General features: G+C 48.4%; 1 protein-coding gene across 1 annotated transcript in view; it reads left to right on the forward strand.

Moving 5' to 3' along the window:
• Nucleotides 1-24,800, forward strand: part of LOC129707757 (fibroblast growth factor receptor 3-like) — a 124,566-nt gene that overhangs the window by 89,029 nt on the left and 10,737 nt on the right. Inside the window, 13 exon segments of the mRNA XM_055653075.1 lie at nt 344-467; nt 1,273-1,463; nt 8,726-8,876; nt 13,497-13,684; nt 15,531-15,679; nt 16,317-16,438; nt 17,501-17,611; nt 18,931-18,998; nt 19,000-19,122; nt 20,459-20,581; nt 22,491-22,561; nt 23,153-23,290; nt 23,407-23,512. Of these exon segments, the coding sequence (XP_055509050.1) occupies nt 344-467; nt 1,273-1,463; nt 8,726-8,876; nt 13,497-13,684; nt 15,531-15,679; nt 16,317-16,438; nt 17,501-17,611; nt 18,931-18,998; nt 19,000-19,122; nt 20,459-20,581; nt 22,491-22,561; nt 23,153-23,290; nt 23,407-23,512 (1,665 nt within the window).

A 24,800-nucleotide genomic window follows, 5' to 3' on the forward strand; every position in this document is an offset into this window, starting at 1 on the left:
GAGGAAGCTGATCAACCTCTAGTGCCTGCTATACACTTTATTGAATTGCATTCATTACTAATGAATCATCGCGTGTATTAATCAGCTCAGCTTAGTTTATTGTCTCGTGCCATAGGGAAAAGCTTTTGTTGCGTGCTAACCAGTCAGCGGAAAGACAATGCATGATTACAGTCGAGCCATTCACAGATATACAGATACACGATAAAGGAATAATGTTTAGTGCAAGATAAAGCCAATAAAGTCTGATGGTTCCGTTGCCTGATAAGAGCTGGGAAGAAATTGTCCCTGAATCAGGATTGGCAGCAGCTGGTGAATAACGTGGCTTGTGTTTGTTTGTGTCTAGTTGCGACATCAGCAGTGGAGTTTGGTGATGGAGAGTGTGGTGCCCTCAGACCGTGGCAACTATACGTGTGTGGTGGAGAACAAATACGGCAGCATCAGCCACACGTACCAGCTCGATGTGCTCGGTGAGTAAGCACCTAACCAGTGTGGGTTGGACAGGTCCACTGTCGATTTTGCTTCCAGAGCCCTGCCGTATTATCCCTTTTGCCGGACCAACAGAGGCTGTGGCCTCAGGGGTGTGACACCGGCCTGCAAAGTTGGCCGTGGAAGTCGGCTGTGGGAACGGATCTGCCAGCTCTGACTGGGCCAGAGTTGAGAGCGGCCATCTCACCCGACCTAGGCACCACATTTTCAGGGGGACATCCAGAGGACGGACGGAAGATAGACACAAATTGCTGTAGTAACTGAGTGGGACAGGCAACATCTCCGGAGAGAAGGAACGGATGAAGTTTCAGGTCAAGACCCTTCTTCAGATCTAATTCAGTCTGAAGAAGGGTCTCAACCCAAAATATCGCCCATTCCTTCTCTCAAAAGATGCTGCCTGTCCCACTGAGTTACAACAACAAATTTTGGCTGTCTTCGATTTAATCCAGCATCTGCAGTTCTTTCCTACTCATAGAACCAGCGTGTATGGACTCGGTGGGCAAATGGCCTGTTTTCATGTTGAATGCCTCTAGGACTGTTGTGGTCCTTGGATGGTGGTGACGTAGGAACAGGTGTTGCACTCCCTGTAATTTGCACCGGTGATCACTTCTGGGTGAAATCATGGCCTGAGTGAAATTGGGCCTGTCTAATGCAAAGTCCACACCAGCCATTTCTGTGCAAGAGACTCTGTGCATCTACCTGATCTATTCCTCTCACGATTTTACACACTGTTGTTCTGGGAGTGGGCTTCGATTAACCCGGGGAACTGGTTGCTTTGTTTTTCAGAGCGGTCTCCACACCGGCCTATTCTCCAGGCAGGGTTGCCCGCAAACCAGTCGGTGGTGGTGGGCAGCGATGTGGAATTCCACTGCAAGGTCTTCAGTGACGCACAGCCCCACATCCAGTGGCTCAGGCACGTGGAGGTTAACGGGAGCAAGTTGGGCCCGGACGGAGCTCCCTACGTCACCGTGCTGAAGGTAAGGAGCAGGGCGGTGGCCCGACCTCGCGTGACCCTGCGGCACGGGCTCGCCGTGGCCTCTGTAGAACTCCCTCACGCCCACCGTACGGTAGACGCAGCTGCAGGCTGTGCTTCCTCCCATCCCCATTGGCTGCACGGTGGCACAGCGGTAGACTTGCTGCCTTACAGTGCCAGCGACCCAGGTTCGATCCTGGCCACGGGTACCGTCTGTACGGAGTCCTCCACGTGAGTTCTCCTCACGGGTGCTCCCGTTTCCACTTACATTCCAAAGACGTGCAGGTTTGCAGGTTAATTGGCCCTGGTGTACTCGTGAATCACTGGTCGACGTGGACTCGGTGGGCCAAACAACCTGTTTTCGCTCTGTATCTCTAACATCTAAAGTCAAAGGTGATGCAATCAGGTCAACAAATGCTTTGAAATTGAAATGCTGATCAGAGTGTTAGTGAATGAGTGAATGAACCAGCCATTGTCATGCTGATCCCTAGGCCCCAGGGACAATATCCACTAAGCACTGACTTCCGTCGTCCACACAAGGACAGTTTGCGAATAATAAGCAGTGGTGAGGGGGGGGTTTAATCCCCCCCACCCCTTCTGGCAATCCCCTGCTGCCAGTTGTGGCCAGATCTACACAGATGACAATCTGTTTTTGTAAACCAGCATACACAGTTCCTAGTGTTTACAACACAGGTAGGAAATGAGCATAGAAACATAGAAAAATAGTTGCAGGGGTAGGCCATTCGACCCTTCGAGCCAACAGCGCCATTCATGGCTGATCATCTAAAATCAGTACCCCGTTCCTGCTTTCTCCCCATATCCCTTGATTCCTTTAGCCCTAAGAGCTAAATCTAACTCTCTCTTGAAAGCATCCAATGAATTGGCCTCCACTGCCTTCTGTGGCAGAGAATTCCACAGATTGACAACTCAAGGTAGAAAAGTTTTTCCTCATCTCAGTTATAAACGGCCTACCCCTTATTCTTAAACTGTGACCCCCGGTTCTGGACTCCCCCATCAGGGAGCATCGTGTTTGTGCGTACGAGTGCGGTGCATGCAGACTCCACCCCGCACAGGAAACGGATATTTGTGGGCAGCAGCAGGGAGTCCCGCTTGCGACTGGCAAGTTTTTATTGTTTTAGTTTTAGAGGTACAGCGCGGAAACAAGCCTTTCGGCCTAGTGGGTCCGTGCCGACCAGCGATCCCCGCACACTATCTTACACACACTAGGGACCATTTTTACATTTACACCAAGCAAATTTACCTGCATTCCTGATCGAGTGCGGGAGGAAACCAAAGATCTCGGAGAAAACACAGGTCATAGGGAGAACTCCGAACAAATAGCACGCGTGGCCTTGATCGAACACGGGTCTCGGCGCTGTAGTAATTGTAATATGCAGCCACAGATAAACAATGGCATTGTTACCCACCCCTTACCCTTCACCACACATCCCACTACACCTGCCACCCCCACCCCATTCCTCCAACCCACTCCTCCGCACCCCACACATATATTCCTATGACAGCTCCTGAGGCCAGGAATCAAGATAGGCCAGATTTGTCAGAAAGAGCCCAGCTAGAAGCCCCTGGTGATGTTTGGTTGCAGTGAGAGGGCAGTGGAGGCCAAATCACTGGATGGATTTAAGAGAGAGTTAGATAGAGCTCTAGGGGCTAGTGGAATCAAGTGATTATGGGGAGAAGGCAGGCACGGGTTATTGATTTGGGACGATCAGCCATACTCACAATTAATGGCTGTGCTGGCGAATGGCCTCCTCCTGCACCTATTTTCTATGTTTCTATGAGTTTGCTGGTGTGTGAGGTAGTCAGAGCAGCGGTAGAGTTGACGCCTCAACCCTCAATCCTCTGTACAGGTGTTGAATGTACGGGGTTTGTATGTTCTCCCCGTGACCTGCGTGGGTTTTCTCCGGGTGCGCCGATTTCCCCCCACATTCCAAAGACTTGCAGGTTTGTAGGTTCATTGGCTTCTGTAAATTGTCCCCGGTGTGTAGGATAAAACTGGTGTACGGGTGATCATTGGTCGGTGCGGACTCAGATGAGCGCTACACTGACCGGCGCTGCACACTTTAATCATGTATAGTCTTTTCGCTGACTGGTTAGCACGCAACAAAAAAGCTTGTTACTGTGCCTTGGTACACATGACAATGAACTGAACTGAACTAAACTATCCAGCTGTCCTTGGAGAAGCCAGATTCTAAATTTGCTGCCATGCCCAGTGAGAAGAGCTGTGCATTTAGACTTTAGACTCTGGAGATACAGCGTAGAAACGGGCCCTTCGGCCCACCGAGTCCGCACCGTCCAGCGATCCCCGGACACTAACACTATCTGACATACACTAGGGCCAATTTACAACTCTACCACAGCCAATTAACGTACGAACCTTTACGCCTTTGGAGTGTGGGAGAAAAAACGGAAATCCCGGGGACAATTGACAATGGGTGCAGGAGTAGGCCATTCGGCCCTTCGAGCCAGCACTGCCATTCAATGTGATTATGGCTGATCATCCACATTCAGCACCCCGTTCCTGCCTTCTCACCATATCCCCTGACTCTGCTATCTTTAAGAGCTCTATCTAACTCTCTCGTGAAAGCATTCAGAGAATTGGTCTCCACTGCCTTCTGAGGCCGGGAATTCCACAGACTCACAACCCACTGTGTGAAAAAGGTTTTCCTCATCTCCATTCTAAATGGCTAACCCCTAATTCTTAAAAGTGTGGCCCCTGGTTCTTGAAAACCTATGCGGGTCACTGGGAGAACGTACAAACTCCGTACAGACAGCACCCAGGGTCAGGATCGAACCTGGGTCCCCAGTGCTGTAAGGCAGCAACTCTACCGCTGTGGCACCGTGTTCACAGCAAGGCTGACTGACGCCAGGTCCTGGATTCTTACACCTTTGTTGAAGCAAAACATGCCACAGGAAAGACTTTAAGCCTCTGTTTGTCCACTTCTGTTTGGGCGTCCCGGAGATTTGCTGACATCAGCGGATTCCAGGCAGCCGCTGTTGCTTCTTACCGAGTTTGATTTAAATCCGGGATCAGGAAAGACAATGGGGATGGGGCACGAGGGGGGGGGGGGGGAGGGGAGGGAGGGAGGGAGGGGGGGATTAATGAGCAGAACGTGCATGGAATGTGCACGGTGAGCGCAGAGAGAGGATTTTCCCAAACAGTCCCGACCAAACAATGGCACCTCAGCATCACTATCAGGAGGGAAGGACCACTGCATTGAAACTAATGACCTTTCTCTTGACGAGGCATCAAAAGGAATAGAAGACAACTTTGCCTGTGAGAATAAAACATCAGTCTGCTTCTTGAGATCACTACAGCATCAGAGCGGAAATACTGGCTCCGGATACTGTGGGAATTCAGGAGGTGATGTCTCTTCCCAAGTCGGGCACTTCATTATTCAGTTTAGTTTAGTTTAGTTTATTGTCACGTGTACCGAGCTACAGTGTAAAGCAGAAAGATTATAGATGATTACAATCGACCCATTTACAGTGTATAAGTAAGTGTACAGTGTACATAATAAGGGTAAGATGCTTTGTGCAAGGTAAAGCCAGTAAAGTCCGATCAAAGATAGTCCAAGGGTGGCTGAGAGGAGTTTAAGAAGATCACTGTTAAAGTAATAAATGTTGCTGTGGGAGTGGGGATTTAAGAGCGATTGCAATATGTGACTGTAGATCTGTTTCTGTGGCCAGCACGCAAATAGTCGCCTGGGTTGGCCGCCATTTTAGAAGCAGGTGTTATTCAGGAATCAGTCCATCAGCTCTGTAAATAGGCCAATGCTTGCTTCAAAATGCAGCATCTTTGTGAGAAGATGTACAGTGATCCGTGCTACTTTGATGTTTACGGCGGCACTGGTGCAGCTGTTGCCGCACAGCATCAGAGACCAGGGGTCCGATCCTGATTTCGGGTGCTCTCTGTGTGGAGTTTGCTCATTCTCCCTGTGATCACGTGGGTTTCCTCCTGGTCCTCCGGTTTCAAAAGCAAGACGTGCGGGTTTCTAGGCCAATTAACCCAGGGACTCGCACACTCCACAGAGACAGCGCAAAGTCGGGATTGAACCCGGGCCTTCCCCAGCTGCACCACTGTGCCACCACAAACGTCAAAGTGGCACAGATCACTGTATGCCAAGCACGATGGGCTGAATGGCCTAACTCTGCCATGATTGAAAGGCGGAATAGACTTGATGGGCTGAATGGCCTAATTCTAATCCAATCCCTTATGATCTTGTGAAACTCTAGACTGAGAGAGGAGACATTAAAACAAGGTCACGACTGCTATCACCAGTGGATTTCAACAATGCTATAACAATATTGAAAAATAACAAGAGTATTACCCCCCAATGCCCAAGCCAACAATTCCCACAATTAATGTAATTAAAATAGATCATCGAGCTGGTCACAGCGACATGCCGAGTACAAATTACAGTCAATGATCTTCGCAGTTACTCCATTTGGTCGTTATTCACTTTGAGGTGATTAAAAAAAGAACGTCAGTGTACTATTGCAGGTTTGTTTAGAAATAAGGAAAGTAATTTGTCTTCTTTGTGACGTGGGTCCCAGCTTCAATGACCTTGAAGCAATCGTATTTGGTAAACAGGAAAATCATTACTTTAGTGTTCCGTTAGTGTAGAGTACCTGCCTCTGCCCCTGATCTGGTCTGTGTGTGACTCCTGCCTCACATGTAAGTATTTTGTGGTTCTGTTTTGGGACATATGACAATAAAAGACTCATGACACGTGACTCCTTCCCCACATCTTTCCTATCCTGAATCATGGCTTGGCCTAATCAGGGCATCTTAGTTTAGTTTAGTTTAGAGATACAGCGCCGAAACAGGCCCTTCGGCCCACCGACCAGCGATCCACATATGCTAGCAATGTCCGACAAAATAGGAACAATTTTTGCCGAAGCCAATTAACCTACAGAATTGTACGCCTTTAGAGTGTGGGAGGAAACTGGAGGGCTGGTGGTCCTGGTTGACGTGACACCAGGGTCGGGGCCCGAGAAGCACCAGGTCGACGGACCAGTCGCTGCAAACTGTGGATCAACAAATTCACTTGCATTTGGTGCTCCAACGAAGGGGAAACAAAGTGAATCGAGGACCAGAGGACATGGGTTTAAACGGTGACGGGGAAAATATTTAATAGGAATCTGCGGGGTAACTTTTTCACACAAAGGGTGGTGGGTGTATGGAACAAGCTGCCAGAGGAGGTAGTTGAGGCAGGGACTATCCCAACGTTTAAGAAGCAGTGAAACAGGTACATGGATAAGGTAGGTTTGGATGGTATTGGACCAAATGCTGGCAGGTGGGACTAACGTAGCTGGGACACATTGGCTGGTGTGGGCTAGTTGGGCCGAAAGGCCTGTTTCCACGCTATATTACTAAGTGGGAGCCAGGGCAGAGGGGAAGAAGGAGGGGGCAGTGGTGGCGGGGTGGAGGGGAGGTGGCAGCAAGGGTTAGGGTGTGCCTGGAAGATGGACACTTGTTCGATCTTTGGAGAGCCTGGAGAGAAGGCAGGAACGGGATACTGATTGCGGATGATCTCATTGAATGGCGGTGCTGGCTTGAAGGGCCGAATGGCCTACTCCTGCACCCATTGTCTATTGCCTTGCCTTGGGCCTGCAATGATCCTGAGTAAAACGTGGCAGATGACAAAAGAAAGAGGAGAGCTGTGGCTCACATTTACAGCTGAGTGACCTCCCGCCTGTACGGTTACCTCCACAACACCATGCTCAGCGATCGGCAGTTTTTACACACGTTATTGGTTTGGAATCACCAGGCCTTAAATAGGAACAAGGCAAAACCAAAATATTATTAGAAATACTTTGTGTATTGTGCCTGTAAGTAAATATGTTGCAATCTACGCTGTGATCAAAAATCACACATAAAATATGTCTACCCTTTCACCAGCCCAGCCCGTCTAACAATGGGAGCAGCCACAGTTCACAAAGGAACAGTATGAACTTTCAACCATATCAGCAGTTTAGTTTAGTCTAGTTTAGAGATATAGTATGTGTGGAAACGGGCCCTTCGGCCCACCGAGTTGATGCCGACCAGCAATCCCTGCACACTAACACTATCCTACACACACTGAGGACAATTTTCAAATTTACTGAAGCCAATTAACCTACAAACCTGTACGTCTTTGGGATGGGGGAGGAAACTGGGGATCCCGGAGAAAACCCACGCAGGCACGGGGGGAACGTACAAACTTGATATTGATATGCCATTTATTGTCACTATACATGTACAATGAAATTAAAAGCTGCTCGTACTCAGTGCATACATATAATTTAGTACAAAAAACAAGAAACAGAAAAACAAAAACAGAAGGGAGAAGTGGGGGGGGGGGGGATAGGTGCACAATTCTGCGGCGCTATATACATATATACAGATACAAACTTCGTAAGCATAGCGCCCGTGGTCAGAATCGAACCAGGGTCTCAAGAAGAATTTTGTCCTGTAACGTTGCCTATTTCCTTCGCTCCATAGATGCTGCCTCACCCGTTGAGTTTCTCCAGCATTTTTGTGTACCTTCGATTTTCCAGCATCTGCAGTTCCATCTCTGTATCCTTCCCATTATCACAACTTCCCCAGGCAACAATGGACCATTATGGGCTCCACTCTTTCTGCAGCCCAGGGTTATTCTGATCTTTTCTTGCCTCCAATTTATACCCCCCCCCCCCCCCCCCCCCCCCCCCCCCCCCCCCCCCCCCCCCGGCTCTATTTTAAGAAGAACGGTTCCAGCCTAAAACGTCACCTATTCTCTTTCACCAAAGATGCTGCCTGACCCGCTGAGTTGCTCCAACATTTTGTGTCTTATCTTCGGCATAAGTTAGTTCAGTTTAGTTTATTATCACATGTACTGAGGTACAGTGAAAAACGTTTTGCTGCCTGCTAACCATTCAGCGCAAAGACAACACATGATTACAATCGAGCCATTTACAGTGTACCCAGTATAATAGACTGTACAATATACTGCAGTATAACAGTTTACAATCCAGTACAGTATAAACCAGCATCTGCAGTTTCTTCCTAAACAATGGTTAGGATCGCTGGATGGCACAGACTGGGTGGGCCGAAGGGCCTGTTTTCGTGCTGTATCTCTAAACTAAACAGTGTGAATCTCAGTCCCTTCCGCTCGGCCCCAGCCCGTTGCGAGGTGTGTGTTCAGGGGGGGGGTGTGCTGCTGCTGCTGTCCGCAGCCTTGTCTTTGGTGCCGGCCTGACACGCTGATCTGTTTATTCCCGCAGTCGTGCATAAGTAAGAGCGCTGAAGCAAACGTTAAACTCATTCTTTACAATGTGACAGAGCAGGACGCGGGCGAATATCTGTGTAGGGCCACCAACTTCGTTGGCGTGGCCGAGAAAATGCACTGGCTGTACGTCAACCAACCCAAACCAGGTAAAACACTAGCCTCTGTCCCAGGCCAGGTCTCGAGTGTGGCTGTGCACTCCACCTCTAACCTCCCCACCAGCTCCGGCTGTTCGACTCCGGGCCGGGAACGTACTGTCTATGTTGCTGAACTCTGAAACTGCTGAAGCCTGCCAGTCGGTCACTGGGCACCTTTACTCCTTACTTGCTTTGCCTGTAAAAAAAAAAAGCTGCCCTTTTGCTGAGGGGGAAAAAAAAATGGCCACAATACGAGAGGATTGCCTTCCGTCGTTGAACTCTCTTCCATCAGTTTTCCCCTTTCTGCCAATATCCGGCTGTCTGCTGGATGGAATAACAGTTGGCTGATCTGCTCTCAAAACGCTTCCCGCTGCTCCTGTGCCTAACCATTTATCTTCACGTTTCCTCTCCACCTAATCCTCCAAGTTCCTCTCAGCGCCTCCTTCAGGCCCTGACGTGAAGCAATCCCGGCCGATTGTGGGTCCATTTTTTTTTTTTTTTGAGACGAAAATAAATAAATTCAGGATCAAACACTTCTGCACTCCTGCTTTTGCATGTCTAATGATGGGACAGAGAGAGTGAAAGCCTGGTGAAGGGAACTCTTGACTCAGTGTGCTGGTTGCGGAGGTAGGAATGTCTTATCAATGTGCCGTTCGTTCCCTCCCCACCCTGGAGAAGGGTGGACCCTCTTACATGTGCTTCTACTTGCTCTCAGGTGTGCGGTGTGCGGGGACTTTAACTGCGGTGCTCCGGTCAATACTTGGACCTGGTTGTTGTACCCTCTTCTCTTCATTTCCTCCTATCCTGTTTGCTTTCTGTTTTGTTTTTGTAGACTGCTGGTATTAACACAACGGATAAGGAAATAGAAATTCTGTACTTGCGAAATGTTACTTTTGAGGATGCAGGGGAGTATACCTGCTTGGCTGGTAATTCTATTGGGTATTCGCATCATTCTGCATGGCTGTCCGTTTTTCCAGGTACTTCTGCTTCTCTCTTGTGATTATTGTTTGGTGTCTCTTCCCACGATAAGGGGTGGAAGACTGTGTGCTCTTTCAATTGCAATGACTTCAAACAGGGAGTCTCACCATCTGCGACCTCGACCTTGTTAAAAATGCGTTCCACCTGACTCCTGCCTGCCTGGTGCACTTGGTCGTTCCAACAACATGGGCCTCTGACCCACACGCACAGTGTGGAGACGGGCCCCTTCCTCCTGACTTGCCCACACCAACCAATATAACCATATAACAATTACAGCACGGAAACAGGCCATCTGGACCCTTCTAGTCCGTGCCGAACACATAATCTCCCCTAGTCCCATATACCTGCGCTCAGACCATAACCCTCCTTTCCCTTCCCATCCATATAACTATCCAATTTATTTTTAAATGATAAAAACGAACCTGCCTCCACCACCTTCACTGGAAGCTCATTCCACACAGCTACCACTCTCTGAGTAAAGAAGTTCCCCCTCATGTTACCCCTAAACTTCAGTCCCTTAATTCTCATGTCATGTCCCCTTGTTTGAATCTTCCCTACTCTCAGTGGGAAAAGCTTTTCCACGTCAACTCTGTCTATCCCTCTCATCATTTTAAAAACCTCTATCAAGTCCCCCCTTAACCTTCTGCGCTCCAAAGAATAAAGCCCTAACTTGTTCAACCTTTCTCTGTAACTTAGTTGCTGAAACCCAGGCAACATTCTAGTAAATCTCCTCTGTACTCTATTTTGTTGACATCCTTCCTATAATTAGGCGACCAAAATTGTACACCATACTCCAGAATTGGCCTCACCAATGCCTTGTACAATTTTAACATTACATCCCAACTTCTATACTCAAGTCCCATTTCCCTCTTAAAGACAGGGTAATAGAGGCAGAGGGGGGGGCGGGTAGGTCCGTTCATCGGGGGACCCGGCATGGTCACGACAGACTAAGGCGAGAGGTTCCCTCAGGGAACCAGGTTCATCCCCACCATCCTGCGCAACTCCACCCACGCAACGTCTCCGGCTGGAAGCCCGGACCTCGGCCACATACACTGGGCAGCACCAGGTACTAAGGGCAGGAGGAGAGAGCATTGGTTTGCCTGGTGCACTTGGCATTCCATCAACACAGGGCACGCTTGACTCTTGACTGCCACAACCTGGCTTATACAGCGTGGAAACGGGCCCTTCAGCCCAACTTGCCCACACCGACCAACATGGCCCAACTGGCCGAGTCCCACCTGCCTGCGTTTGGCCCATATCCCTCTAAACCTGCCCTGTCCATGAACCTGTCCAAATGTTTCTTAAACATTGCGATACTAAGGCTTCTCCTTTCAACTCTCTACATAAACCAAACGGCTGAATATAGAGAGAGACCAGATGGTGAACATTTCCTGTTTGAATGCAAACTAATTGATAAAAATCAAGATTATGCTTCTCAAGTAGAATGATTTTGTCAGCTTGTTTTTAATAATTAATTAATTGAAGGCTAATTGATCATTGCATAATAAAGCCAATTCTCCTCACCTGCCTGGTGAATGCCGGAATATGAATATTTCAATGGGATTATGGATGGTTGTAGAATAATGTAATGGAATAATGTAATACATATGGAATAATGTCATGTTCACAAGCCGTTTGATTTCAGTAATTGATCTCTTGTCTCTACAAAATGTGAAACGGCAGAGAGCTGGCACATTGGAGAAGCTGCCTTATTATAAGAGGGCCAGACCTTTCTTTGCTCAGCAGTGCCTCTGGCACAGATGTGGTGACAAGTACCCGGTCAATGTGAGAATAGACCAGTCTCCAGATTTATTAACGTAGAACAGGAACAGGCACTTCAGCCCACAATGTCTGTGCTCAATGTGATGTCAGGTTAAAATAATAGACAATGGACAATAGACAATAGGTGCAGGAGTAGGCCATTCGGCCCTTCGAGCCAGCACCGCCATTCAATGTGATCATGGCTGATTATCCCCAATCAGTACCCCTTTCCTGCCTTCCCCCCATCCCTCCGTCCTATTTTTAAGAGCCCTATCTAGCTCTCTCATGAAAGCATCCAGAGAACCGGCCTCCACCGAGGCAGAGAATTCCACACTCACCACTCTCTGTGAATCTCCTACGCCTGCATGTTCACAAGTCATAGGAGTAGAATTAGGCCATTCGGCCCACAAGGTCCACCCCACCATTCAATCACGGCTGATCTCTGCCTCCGAATCACATTTTCCTGCCTTCTCCCCATAACCCTTGGCACCCGTTCTAATCAAGAATTTGTCTATCACAGCCTTGAAATTATCCACTGACTTGACCACCACAGCCCTCTGTGGCAATGAGTTCCACAGATTAACCTCTGTCTAAAGAAGGGAAATGTGATCCATATCTCTCCATTCCCTGCATATCTGTACATCTAAAAGCCTCTTAAATGCCATTATCACATCTGCCTCCACCAGCACCTTAGTCATTGCGTTCCAGACTCTCACTATCTTCTGTGTGAAAGAAAACTTGCCATGGCCATCTACACCAATCCTTGCCTCTCACACCTTAAAACTAAGCCTTCTAGTCTTTACCATTTCCACCCTAGGGGGAAAAAAACCTCTGTCTACCATATCTATGCCTCTCACAAATATATATACTTCTTTCAGGTCTCCCCTCAACCCCCGGCTTTCATAAGTTCATAATTTTTAGGAGCAGAATTAGGCCATTTGGCCCATCAAGTCTACGCCGCCATTCAATCACGGCTGATCTATCATTCACTCTCAACCCCAATCTCCTGCCTTCACCCCATAAGCCATGACACCCGTACTAATCAAGAATATGTCAACCTCGGCCTTTAAAATATTCATTGACGATCTCCCCAGCCGTCTGCGGCAATGAATTCCACAGATTCACCACCCTCTGACTTAAAGAAATTCCTCCTCATCTCCTTTCTAAAGGTTCGTTCTTTTATTCTGAGGCTGTGCCCTCTGGTCCTGGAATCTCCCACTAGTGTAAACGTCCTCTCCACATCCACTCTATCCAAGCCTTTCACTATTCGGTGAAGTCCCCCCTCACCCCCTTGCTCCTCCTCCACTAGTAGAAGCAACATTTCCAGAGAAAACAATCCAAGTCTGTCCAACCTTTCCTTAAGGCCCATTCCCTGCATTCCAGGCAACTATCACGGTGCCACGTGCCTTGTGTAATGTCTGTCTGTTCGATAAGAGCAGTGTCGCAAGGCAGCCTTGATGCCCTCAAGTCAAGTTCTTCCACTGCCACTCTTACCACCTTATGACTAGTGGATAACAAGCACCAATGTCTCTGCTCTTACCCCAGGCAAACCACACCCTCTCTTCCACAATCCCAAGGAATTAAAACCAAAATAAGAGAGCAGAGAGCAGATGACTGAAGATCCAGTCCCAGAAGAGTGTTTTTTTTTAAAGTCTCATGACAATATTTAGAGTAAATCTCTTTGGTTATGACCACAGGAGCAATTGTATTTTGGGCTATAATTATCTTTTATTGTTTTTTTAAATGTTATTTTGTATAATAAAATCCCTTGTGTGTGCAGTGCAATGATACACTGAGTAAATGAGATTTGTGTGCCTGGGCATCGACGAGTTGATGCACAGAAGGACCATGGTGTGGTCTTGTAACTTGTTTCTCACCATGTTCTCCCTGCAGCTGAAGACTTGGTCAAGGAGGACGACTCTGGCTCGGTCTATGCAGACGTCCTCATCTACGTGACGGGTTGTGTCCTTATCATTCTGACTGTTATTATAGTGATCATGTGCAGAATGAGAACGTCCTCTAAGAAAACCCTCAACCCACCTCCGGTGCAGAAACTCTCCAAGTTCCCACTGAAGAGACAGGTAACAGAAAGTAGATACAAGAGTTTAGAACGTATTGTAGCCATTTGGGGCCATTTAAAGGTGTAGCCATTTGGGGCCATTTAGGGTCGGAAGGACATTAAACATGAACTGTATCTCATTGCCTGACCTGCTGAGTTTTTTTCCAGCATTTTCTGTTTTCGGTATTGAGAATGAGTGGGTTAAGATATGATGAGCGTTTGACGGCACTGGGCCTGTACTCACTGTAATTTACAAGGATGAAGGGGTACCTCATTGAACTTACCGAATAGTGAAAGGCCTGAATAGAGTGGATGTGGAGAGGATGTTTCCAGTAGTGGGAGAGTTTAGGACCAGAGGCCATAGCCTCGGAATTAAAGGATGTTCTTATAGGAAGGAGATGAGGAGGAATTTCTTTAGTTGGAGAGGGTGGTGAATCCGTGGAATTCATTGCCACAGCTCCATGACTATGGTGGTGGAGGCCAAGTCTTCTTCTTCTTGCGAATGAACCATAAATAAACCAAAGGAGGGGGCAGAGCCCCCATCTCTCTGGCGGAGCCCCCATCTCCACATGCTGCCATTGAAACGCCCAACTCAAGTACCAAGTCTGTGAAGTTTCACCCATGCTCCTCTGGGGAGATCAGATCCTTGACAGCTTTAATCTGGTGAAGGGATGTAACTGTGTAATGGAGATGAGGTTGCCTTCCACTCCTGTGACCACTTGGTTGCTATCCAGGCCAAGTCAATGGATATTATTAAGGCAGTGAAAGATGGATTCTAGATTTTTAAAGGTGTCAGGGGTAATGGGGAGAAGGCAGGAGAATGGGGTTTAGAGGGAAAGATAGATCAGCCATCATTGAATGGTGGAGGGGATTTGATGTGCCAAATTACCTAATTCTTCTCCTATCACTTATGATCTTACACTCTTGAGGTTTTGCTGCACTTTATCAGAGGGAGCATGAAGGTAGAGGCAGCCCCCAGCTGAGATGTAGTAATCATGTCTGGGCTACCGAGGGCAGTAGAAGATGTCCACTGTACTCCTTTATTAAGCTTCTGGGCCCTGCTTTACCCCCATGCACCTGTCTGTTGGGCAGAGATACAACAGTCGGATTGATTACGTGCTGGATATATCACGTGCGTTGAAGATAGGGGAGGTTTATGGAGAGGAACGGTTAAGGTTACGAGGGGTTATGGGCCAAATGCGGGTAGGTGAGATTAGCTTAGATGGGGCATCTTGGTCGGCATGGGCATGTTGGGCCGAAGGGCCTGTTTCCGTGCCGTGTGATCCTCACACAAAGGGTGGTGGGTGTATGGAACAAGCTGCCAGAGGAGGTAGTTGAGGCCGGAACTATCCCAACGTTTAAGAAACGAACAGGTACATGGATAGGACAGGTTTGGAGGGATATGGACCAAGCGAAGGCAGGTGGGACTAGTGTAGCTGGGACATGTTGGCAAGTTGGGCCGAAGGGCATATTTCCACACTGAATGACACCAGTACCTCAGACATTAAAAATGTACTGTCCCAGCCTGCTGGTTGATATGTTTGGCAGCTGGAGATAACCAGGGCACGAGGCCATCGTTTCAGAGGGACAGAATCTGCACTGAATAACAATAATCGATGTTATTCTGTAAAACAATAAATATAACCTGGCTTCCTGCGTCAGCCTTTTATCTCTGTCCCTGATGGAATCCCGTATTGGTAGAATTCCCAGTAACAACGCAAGGAATAGAATGATATAAGGAATGAAGGAGAGCCGCACAATCTGTTTGACAGCCTTTGATGTTGTCTGCATCCTCAAACTGTTTACATTCAGACTTCACAGCAACATATGGTGCTCGGTAACAAATTTGAATCATTTTTTCATTCAAGCAGGTGTCCTTGGAGTCCAATTCCTCCATGAATTCCAACACGCCGTTGGTGAGAATCGCCCGCCTGTCCTCCAGTGATTCACCCATGTTGGCCAACGTGTCTGAGTTGGAGCTCCCTGCCGACCCCAAGTGGGAGTTCCAGCGGCCAAGGTAACCTCCAGTGGCAGGCTGTGTCTACCCACGACTACCCCTTCTGCTATCTCTGTTTCAAACTCTTCCCATCTGCTATCAGGCAACAGAACCATCCTACCACAACTAGAGAGTAGTCCTAAACTACTATCTACCTAGCAGCGGTAGAGTTGCTGCCTCACAGCACTGGAGACCCGGGTTCCATCCTGACTACGGGTGCCTGTCGGTACGGAGTTTGAACGTTCTCCCCGTGACCTGTGTGGGTTTTCTCCGGGATCTTTAGCTTTCTCCCACACTCCAAAGACTTTAATCGGCTTGGTACAAATGTAAATTGTCATTAGTGGGTGTAGGATAGTGTTAATGTGCGGAGATCGCTGGTCGGTGTGAACTCAGTGGGCTGAAGGGCCTGTTTCCGCACTGTATCTCTAAGCTAAAACTAAACCTCATTGGAGATCCTTGGACTGTCTTTGATTGGACTTCTCTGGCTTTATCTTACACTAAACGTTATTCCCTTCTCCTGTATCTCTGTACACTTTGAACGTCTCGATTGTAATATACGTATGGTCTTTCAGCTGACTGGTTAGCACGCAACACAAGTTTTTCACTGTACCTCGGCTACACGTGACAATGGGCTAAATTAATCTTTTCTCTTCGTTAGGCTGACCATGGGGAAACCCCTGGGTGAGGGCTGCTTCGGGCAGGTCGTAATGGCTGAGGCCATCGGCATCGAGAAAGACAAAGCAAACAAGCCAGCCACTGTCGCAGTGAAAATGCTAAAAGGTAAGATATACTGAGAAACGATATTCTCCACTCTGGTACATGTCTCTTCACCTTTTGTATTTGATTCTGGCTTGATTATATTGATGTATTTCCTATCTGATTTGCCTGGATAGCACACAAATAAAATAATGTGTACCTCGATACACATGACAATAATAAACCTAAACACTAGAAGCCTAAGAGTGACCACCTGGTTCAATGGTTCTTCATTGTTTCACGTATAGAGGTACAGTGAAATCCTTTAGTCACATTGACCTTTAGTTACAGTGACGTTTGCCACAGAAGGCTCAGGAGGCCGAGTCAGTGGATATTTTTAAGGCAGAGATAGTTAGATTCTGGATTAGTACAGGGTTAGAGGTTATGGGGAGAAGGCAGGAGAATGGGGCTAGGGGGGAGAGGTAGATCAGCCATTAATGTATGGTGGAGTAGACTTGATGGGCCTATTGGCCTAATTTTACTCCTATTCCTTATGACGTATTAATATACATAAACACAATCCCGGATTAAGTGCAAAGTGTATAGAAATAGTTTACTGAGACAGTTTATATGAGTGGCCAGGCTTTTGGCTCATTTTGCTGAGCAGTAAACTGGTTCAAAGACTGTAATCTAAGAAAGCTCCTCTATAGCCAGAGTGAGGACACATGCAAACAGGAGGATTGACGGATTCTTGATTAGTACGGGTGTCAGGGGTTATGGGGAGAAGGCAGGAGAATGGGGTTGAGGGGGAAAGATAGATGAGCCATGATTGAATGGCGGAGTGGACTTGATGGACTGAATGGCCTAATATGTTCCTAGAACATATAAAGTTAGAACCTGCAAACAGTGTCCAGCAATGCATCTGGACCTATGAAGTTCTCCCTCTGCTCACTTCAGTGCTCCTTAAGCAGAAATGTTTTCCATCTCTCTACATCTTCTTCTATATCTCTCGTTTCCCTTTTCCCTAACTAGTCTGAAGAAGGGTCTCGACCCAAAACGTCACCCATTCCTTCTCTACAGAGATGCTACCTGTCCCGCTGACTTACTCCAGCTTTTTGTGTCTATTTAATGTTTTTGTCCTTGCAGACGACGCGACTGATAAAGACTTGTCTGACCTGGTCTCGGAAATGGAAATGATGAAGATGATCGGAAAACATAAAAATATTATTAATTTACTGGGAGCCTGCACACAGGATGGTGAGTATGCGGGGTAATATTTTCAGAGTGGGTCTCGGAAGGTGTCTGCACACCCAGCTCCCAGTACCCCCAACCCAAGCACGTTACCACCCAGCAGCCCAGGACCTACAGCCCTGCTCCCAATAACCCAACTCCCTTTACCCAGCTGCTCGTAGTTCAGGCCTCCACACCACAGCTCATATGCTAGATCCCATTCTCCCCACCACAACACAAATTACCAACACCCCACTCCTCAGCTCTGCAAACATCAGCTCCCCACACAGGTACCCGCACACACCAGCCCCCCACCCCCACCTCCCAGCTCCCAGTGCTCTCACCTCCCACCATCCTCCCACTCCCACTAATGGAATGTTGGCCTTCATAACAAGGGGATTTCAGTATAGGAGTAAAGAGGTTCTTCTGCAGTTGTATAAGGCTTTGGTGAGACCACATCTGGAGTATTGCGTACAGTTTTGGTCTCCTAATTTGAGGACGGAAATCCTTGTGATTGAGGCAGTGCAGCGTAGGTTCACGAGATTGATCCCTGGGATGGCGGGTCTGTCATAGGAGGATAGATTGAAAAGACTAGGCTTGTATTCACTGGAGTTTAGAAGGATGAGGGGGAACCTTATAGAAACATATACGATTATAAAAGGACTGGACAAGCTAGATGCAGGAAAAATGTTCCCAATGATGGGCGAGTCCAGAACCAGGGGCCACAGTCTTAGAATAAAGGGGAGGCCATTTAAGACTGAGGTGAGAAAAAACTTTTTCACCAAGAGAGTTGTGAATTTGTGGAATTCCCTGCCACGGTGGGCAGTGGAGGCCAAATCACTGGATGGATTTAAGAGAGAGTTAGATAGAGCTCTAGGGGCTAGTGGAATCAAGGGATATGGGGAGAAGGCAGGCATGGGTTATTGATTGGGGACGATCAGCCATGATCGCAATGAATGGCGGTGTTGGCTCGAAGGGCCGAATGGCCTCCTCATGCACCTATTTTCTATGTTTCTGTGATTGCGAACATGGCTGGTCGTTTCCTCGCATCCCAGCTCAATCACTAGTCCCCACACCCCCAGCTCCCCATATCCCCAGATCAGCTATCAGTCTGGGTGCTGGAGAATATTGGCCCAGCCGAGCTTGCGAGCTGCTTTGGTTTTTTTTTTAATGTTTTCCTCTCTTCATTCCTGGTCGTTCCCTCCTGCAATCCTCTCTGTCAGCAAAGAACCACATTGTGATGCCCAATGACCCTGAGAGCTGGCGGGGTTTGGAGCTAGCGATGGACTTTGTCCCTCCGCTCACACCTCCTGTGACGCAGTTTGTGGCCTTTCCTTCCGCTCCAGGTCCACTCTACGTCATTGTTGAATTTGCATCGAAGGGCAACCTGCGGGAATACCTGAAAGCCCGGAGACCCCCCGGGCATGGATTACTCCTTCGACACCTGCAAGGTGCCTGATGAGCAGTTAACCTTCAAGGATCTCGTGTCATGTGCCTACCAGGTGGCACGTGGTATGGAGTACCTGGCCTCCCAAAAGGTGAGCCCTGTGTGTTCCTGCAGGCTTCATCTGTGCACCAGTATATGTGTAGGAAAGAAATGCAAATGCTGGTTTAAATCAAAGGTAGACACAAAATGCTGGAGTAACTCAGCGGGACTCTGGATAGAAGGAATGGGTGACGTTTAGAGTCAAGACCCTTCAGATTGATTCAAGATTCAAGAGAGTTTATTGTCCCAGATGGACAATGACATTCTTACTTTGCTTCAGCACGACAGAATATAGTAGGCATGAATACAGAACAGATCAGTGTGTCTGTTATATAAATATATACACACATGAATAAATAAGCAGAAAAAGGGTCTTGACCCGAAACATCACCCATTCCTTCTCTCCTGGGATGCTGCCTGTCCCGCTGAGTTACTCCTGCTGGGGGATGGATCAATTAGACTTTAACCAAAGGTGATCCACAGAATGGTACAGTGGTGCAGCTGGTGGAGTTGCTGTCTCACAGCCCCAAGAATCCGGGTTCAATACTGACTACGGGTGCTTGTCTGTACGGAGTTTGTACATTCGCCATGTGACCACGTGGGTTTTACCCGGGAGCTTCGGTTTCCTCTCACGCTCCAAAGACATACGGGTTTGTAGGTTAATTGGCACGGTAACATTGTAATGCTTGTCCCTGGTGATAGTGCGAGTGTACAGAGTGCTCGCTGGTCAGTACAGACACGATGGGCCGAAGGGCCTGATTCCACATTGTCTCTCTAAACAGTTTTGCTGGGAGATGGTTTAATTTGACTTCAATCAAAGGTGACCCACAGGGCAGCACAGTGGTGTAGCTGGTAGAGATACTGCCTCACAGCAAGGACACCAAATGCTGGAGTAACTCGACGGGTCAGGCTGCATCTCTGGAGAACGCTTCATGAGTCCCGGGTTCGATCCCGACTTCAGACACTGTCTATGTGGAGTTGCCATGGCCTGTTCACGTTCTCCAGAGTTGCTGCCTGACCCGTTGAGTTACTCCAGCACTTTGTGTCTTTCATTGTAAACATTTAAATGGTGCCACATTCACCAACTGCGTCAAGCAATGCCAATACCTTACTTATACCAATACCAAAACCAGTCTTGAATTTGCTGCAGTAACTTTGAACGTGGAACCGCATTAAATACCCTCTGAAAGATCAAGTAATTTGGTGAATATAGCAGAATATTAATAATCATCGCCACATTATTTGACGGAATGAGAAATAGCGATAGAAAAGGCTGTAGTTGCCGAGTTGTTCCCTCCGCCCAATGGTATAATTGTCCTGATGGGGTTTGCACCGTGTGTCCTCTGGCCAGGGGTTTAATTGTCCCGATGTGTTTTGTTCCCGGCCAGTGCATCCACCGGGACCTGGCAGCCAGGAACGTGCTGGTGACCGAGGACAACGTGATGAAGATCGCCGACTTTGGCCTGGCCAGGGACGTGCACAACATCGACTACTACAAGAAAACGACCAACGTAAGTGTCTGGGCATCTCGGGCAGGCGGTGGGGAGGGGGTTCAGGGGCGCGGCAGGGGGCGAGCAGCTCTCCGGGGACCTTCCGCCTGAACTCCAGTCGATGGCTTTGGGCCGCAGGCTACGATCACCATGCATGGGGGAGGGGTGGACATCGAGCGGCGGTGTGAATTTCCTCGATCCCCACTCTCCTGGGGTTTGTGGCGAAGGCTGGAAATGAGGGAATAAACGTTATTCATGTTATTCCCTTCATCGTGTATCTGTACACTGTAGGCGTCTTGATTGTAATCATATACTGTCTTCCCGCTGGCTGGTTAGCACACAACACTACCTCAACGCACGTGACAATAAACTAAACTCGTCAACTCGAGAAGTAAATTAGCCAGAGCCCAACCCACAGGGTGACCAACTAAAGAGATTCCATAACCCATCCCCACCCCCCCCCCCCCCAAACAAACAAGGGCACAGTGGCGCAGCAGTTGAGTTGCTGCCTAATGGGCCTGTCCCACTTAGGCGACCTTTTAGGGGACTACAAGAGACTATGCATGGTCTCCACATGTTCGCGGGTGGTTACCGGGGAGTCGCCTTCATGGTCGTGAGGAGTTCCTGCATTCTGGGAACTAGTCGCGGCCTCATTATGGTCGCCGTGAATTTTTCAACATGTTTAAACATTAGCGGCAACTAGAATGTCGCCGCCGCGGAGAGCAGCGAGAATTCTCGTGCCGTAGGTGGGTCGCAAGGAGGTCCTAGTGGGTTGCCAGGAGGTCGAAGGTTCTCAGAGGTTCTCGTAGGTTGTAGCCGGTGCTGACCGGTGAATTTAATTGGCTAATTGGGGGAAAAAAACGTAAGCAGTAGTTTTCAGAACCAAGGATAACCGACCGGTAATGTTAATGTCCGCCGAGCTTCACAGCCGTGTATCTCTGGCTTCTTTAAAGTTGTCTCCACTCCTTCTCCCCCACCCCCCCTTTTAAAGGACTTACCGTACACTGTGATTTAGCCTTCTTGTTACAGCACCAACCTTCCAGTTCATCGCGGTGTGTGTCTGTTTCACCTTGGCTTTGTACCGTGTGAATTTCACTCAGACAGCGCTCCCCCCACTTGCCCTGTACCCCGCCTGCATAACAGGCTGGTGAAAGAAGCGGCGTGTGTGCGTGTGTGTGTGTGTGTGTGTGTGTGTGTGTGTGTGTGTGTGTCTGTGTGTGTGTGTCTGTGTCTGTGTGTGTGTGTCTGTCTGTGCAGTCGCCGTTCCAGTTTGTTCAGGCGATTGCCGGCAACTTGACGGTCCCCGACAGTCCACTGAAAAATCACCTAAGTGGGACAGGCCCATTACAGCACCAGAGACCCAGGTTTGATCCAGACCTTGGGTGTTGTCTGTACAAGGCGTTCTCCCTGGCAACGTGGGTTTTCTTGTATGCTCCGGTCGCTGACAGTCCAAAGCTGAAAAATCAGGTAAGTGGGACAGGCCCATTACAGCACCAGAGACCCAGGTGTGATCCAGACCTTGGGTGTTGTCTGTACAAGGTTTGTACGTTCTCCCTGTGACCACGTGGGTTTTCTCTGTATGCTCCGGTTACCTGCCACGTTCCAAAGACGTGCAGGTTTGCAGGTGAATTGGCTTCTGTAAAATTGTCCCTATGTGTGTGTGTAGATAGAACTAGTGTACGGGTGATCATGGGTGGGTGTGGACTCAGTGTGCCAAAGGGGCCTGTTTCCACACTCTATCTCTAAACTGAACTAAACATGACATGATTATAACCGCCATCCACATGACGAAGGGAATAATGTGAACACTGTGTAATGCCAGATGTAGAGCAGTGGGATGTGTGTGTGTGATATGTCGATTCTTATTGGGATTGGTTTTTGAACGTTGAAGATGGGATGAACCTCCCTTTCTCCTGCTTGTTGCCCACAGGGTCGGCTGCCAGTGAAGTGGATGGCACCAGAGGCCTTGTTCGACAGGGTCTACACCCACCAGAGTGACGTGTAAGTACGACCCGCAGTGCCGTGGCCATCTCTCAACTCTTACGTTGAGTCTGAAGAAAGGGTCTCGACCTGAAATGTCCACCCATTCCTTCTCCCCGGAGAAGCTGCCCGTCCCGCTGGGTTACTCCAGCTTTTCGCGTCTACCTTTGGCTTAAACCAGCACCTGCAGTTCCTCCCTGCGCACTCTCTCAACTCTGCCAGGAGCCGAGATTGTAAACAAGGGGCCGGCGGCGACAGCACAACTCTGACTCGCTTCCTAAGTAGGGAGAAAGAATGCAGAGAGAAAACAAAGTCATTAGTTCTGCTCCAGAGGATTGGCAGAATAGTGGCTGGTTAGAAAGGGGCCTGTCAGCGATCTGATTAACTGGCCGTTTTCATTCCAGCGCTGGTCTGTGCTGGCGTTTGCTGCCATTGAGGGGATCAGCAACTTCCAGCCGGAAGGGAAGGGGGAAAAAAAGGAGGGGGGTTAATTCAATGAGGTCACGCTGTTGATAACTATGTTAGACGCGGGTGGCAGCACCGGGAGAATGGGGTGGTTTTTGTAAAGGCCGTCAGTGAATGAGATCTCCATTCTGTGTCCTGCCCTCGCAGCTGGTCGTATGGTGTGCTGCTGTGGGAGATCTTCACGCTGGGAGGATCACCCTACCCTGGCATCCCCGTGGAAGAGCTCTTCAAGTTGCTGAAGGAAGGCCATCGAATGGACAAGCCCGCCAATTGCACGCACGAGCTGTAAGCAACGTCACCCTCCCACCTCCTCGTATTGTTGCCTGATGTGGCCAGATATCTAAGGCAGTCTTGTATTGAAGACACTTGGTTTAATTATTGCTTTGTCATCTTTCTTTCAGGTATATGATAATGCGAGAGTGCTGGCACGCAATCCCATCACAGAGGCCAATGTTCAAACAGCTGGTCGAGGATCTCGACAGGGTCCTGACTGTCACGTCGACTGAGGTCAGTTCACCTTACAGGAACTGGGCGGGTGGCTGGACATTAACTACAGTGAGTTTTAGAAGATTAGTAGCATTGCAATGTCCTCAATTCAGATTCAAACTCGGATCGATCACACATGTATCAGAGTACTATGTACTCCTTTGATTCCAGCTACTGACAAAACAGCCAAGATTCTTTACTGTATGTAACTTTAAGAACACAGCGCAGAAACAGTCCACTGAGTCCACACTGACCAGCGATCACCCCGTACGCTAACACTATCCTACACGCTAGGGACAATTTACAATTTTTTACCGAAGCCAATTAACCTACAAACCTGTACGTCTTTGGAATGTAAAAGGTCCTAGACTCTCCCACTAGTGGAAACATCCTCTCCACACTCACTCTATCCAGACCTTTCACTGTTCAGTAGATTTCACTGTGGTCCCCCCTCTTATCTATCTTGTTTACCCAGATCTCTGTTGTCTCACCTCTTCATTCTCCTTTAACCTCCTAGAACCCTTGCACTGGACTTGTATCTAGGCTCCTCAAATTCCAACCCTGATTTTAAAAGCTTCACCCTCGCTCTCAGCTGCAACAATCTGAAAACTGTGGACATTTGTTCTGCCAAAACCCCTCTACCTTGTACCTCGCTTTTCTACTTTCTCTTCCAAGATACAGCCCTTGGCCCATGTCAACCTTTTGTCATCTGTTCACACTAGTTCTATGTCATCCACTAGAGCTTCAGTTTCGTTTTAATGTCGCGTGAAAAGCTTTTGCTACGTGCTAAAAAGTTAGCGGAAAGACAATACAATAGACAATAGGTACAGGAGGAGGCCATTCGGCCCTTCGAGCCAGCACCGCCATTCAATGTGATCATGGCTGATCATCCACAATCAGTACCTCATTCCTGCCTTCTCCCCATATCCCCTGACTCCGCTATCTTTAAGAGCTCCATCTAACTCTCTCTTGAAAGTTTCCAGAGAATTGGCCTCCACCGCCTTCTGAGGCAGAGAATTCCACAGACTGACAACTGTGTGAAAAAGTTTTTCCTCATCTCAGTTCTAAATGGCTTTGCCCTTATTCTTAAACTGTGGCCCCAATACATGATTACAATCGAACCATCCATAGGGTACGGATACATGATAAAGGACATAATGGGAATAATGTTTAGATCAAGATAAAGTCCGATCAAAGATAGTTTGAGGGTCTTAAATGAAGCATCCATTCCCGACACACTAGGGGGCAATTTATAGAGGCCAATTAACCCACAAACATGCTCCAGACATTTTGGGACGTGGGAGGAAAC

This window comes from Leucoraja erinacea, chromosome 1, assembly GCF_028641065.1.
Source record: "Leucoraja erinacea ecotype New England chromosome 1, Leri_hhj_1, whole genome shotgun sequence".
Taxonomy (NCBI): Eukaryota; Metazoa; Chordata; class Chondrichthyes; order Rajiformes; family Rajidae; genus Leucoraja; species Leucoraja erinaceus.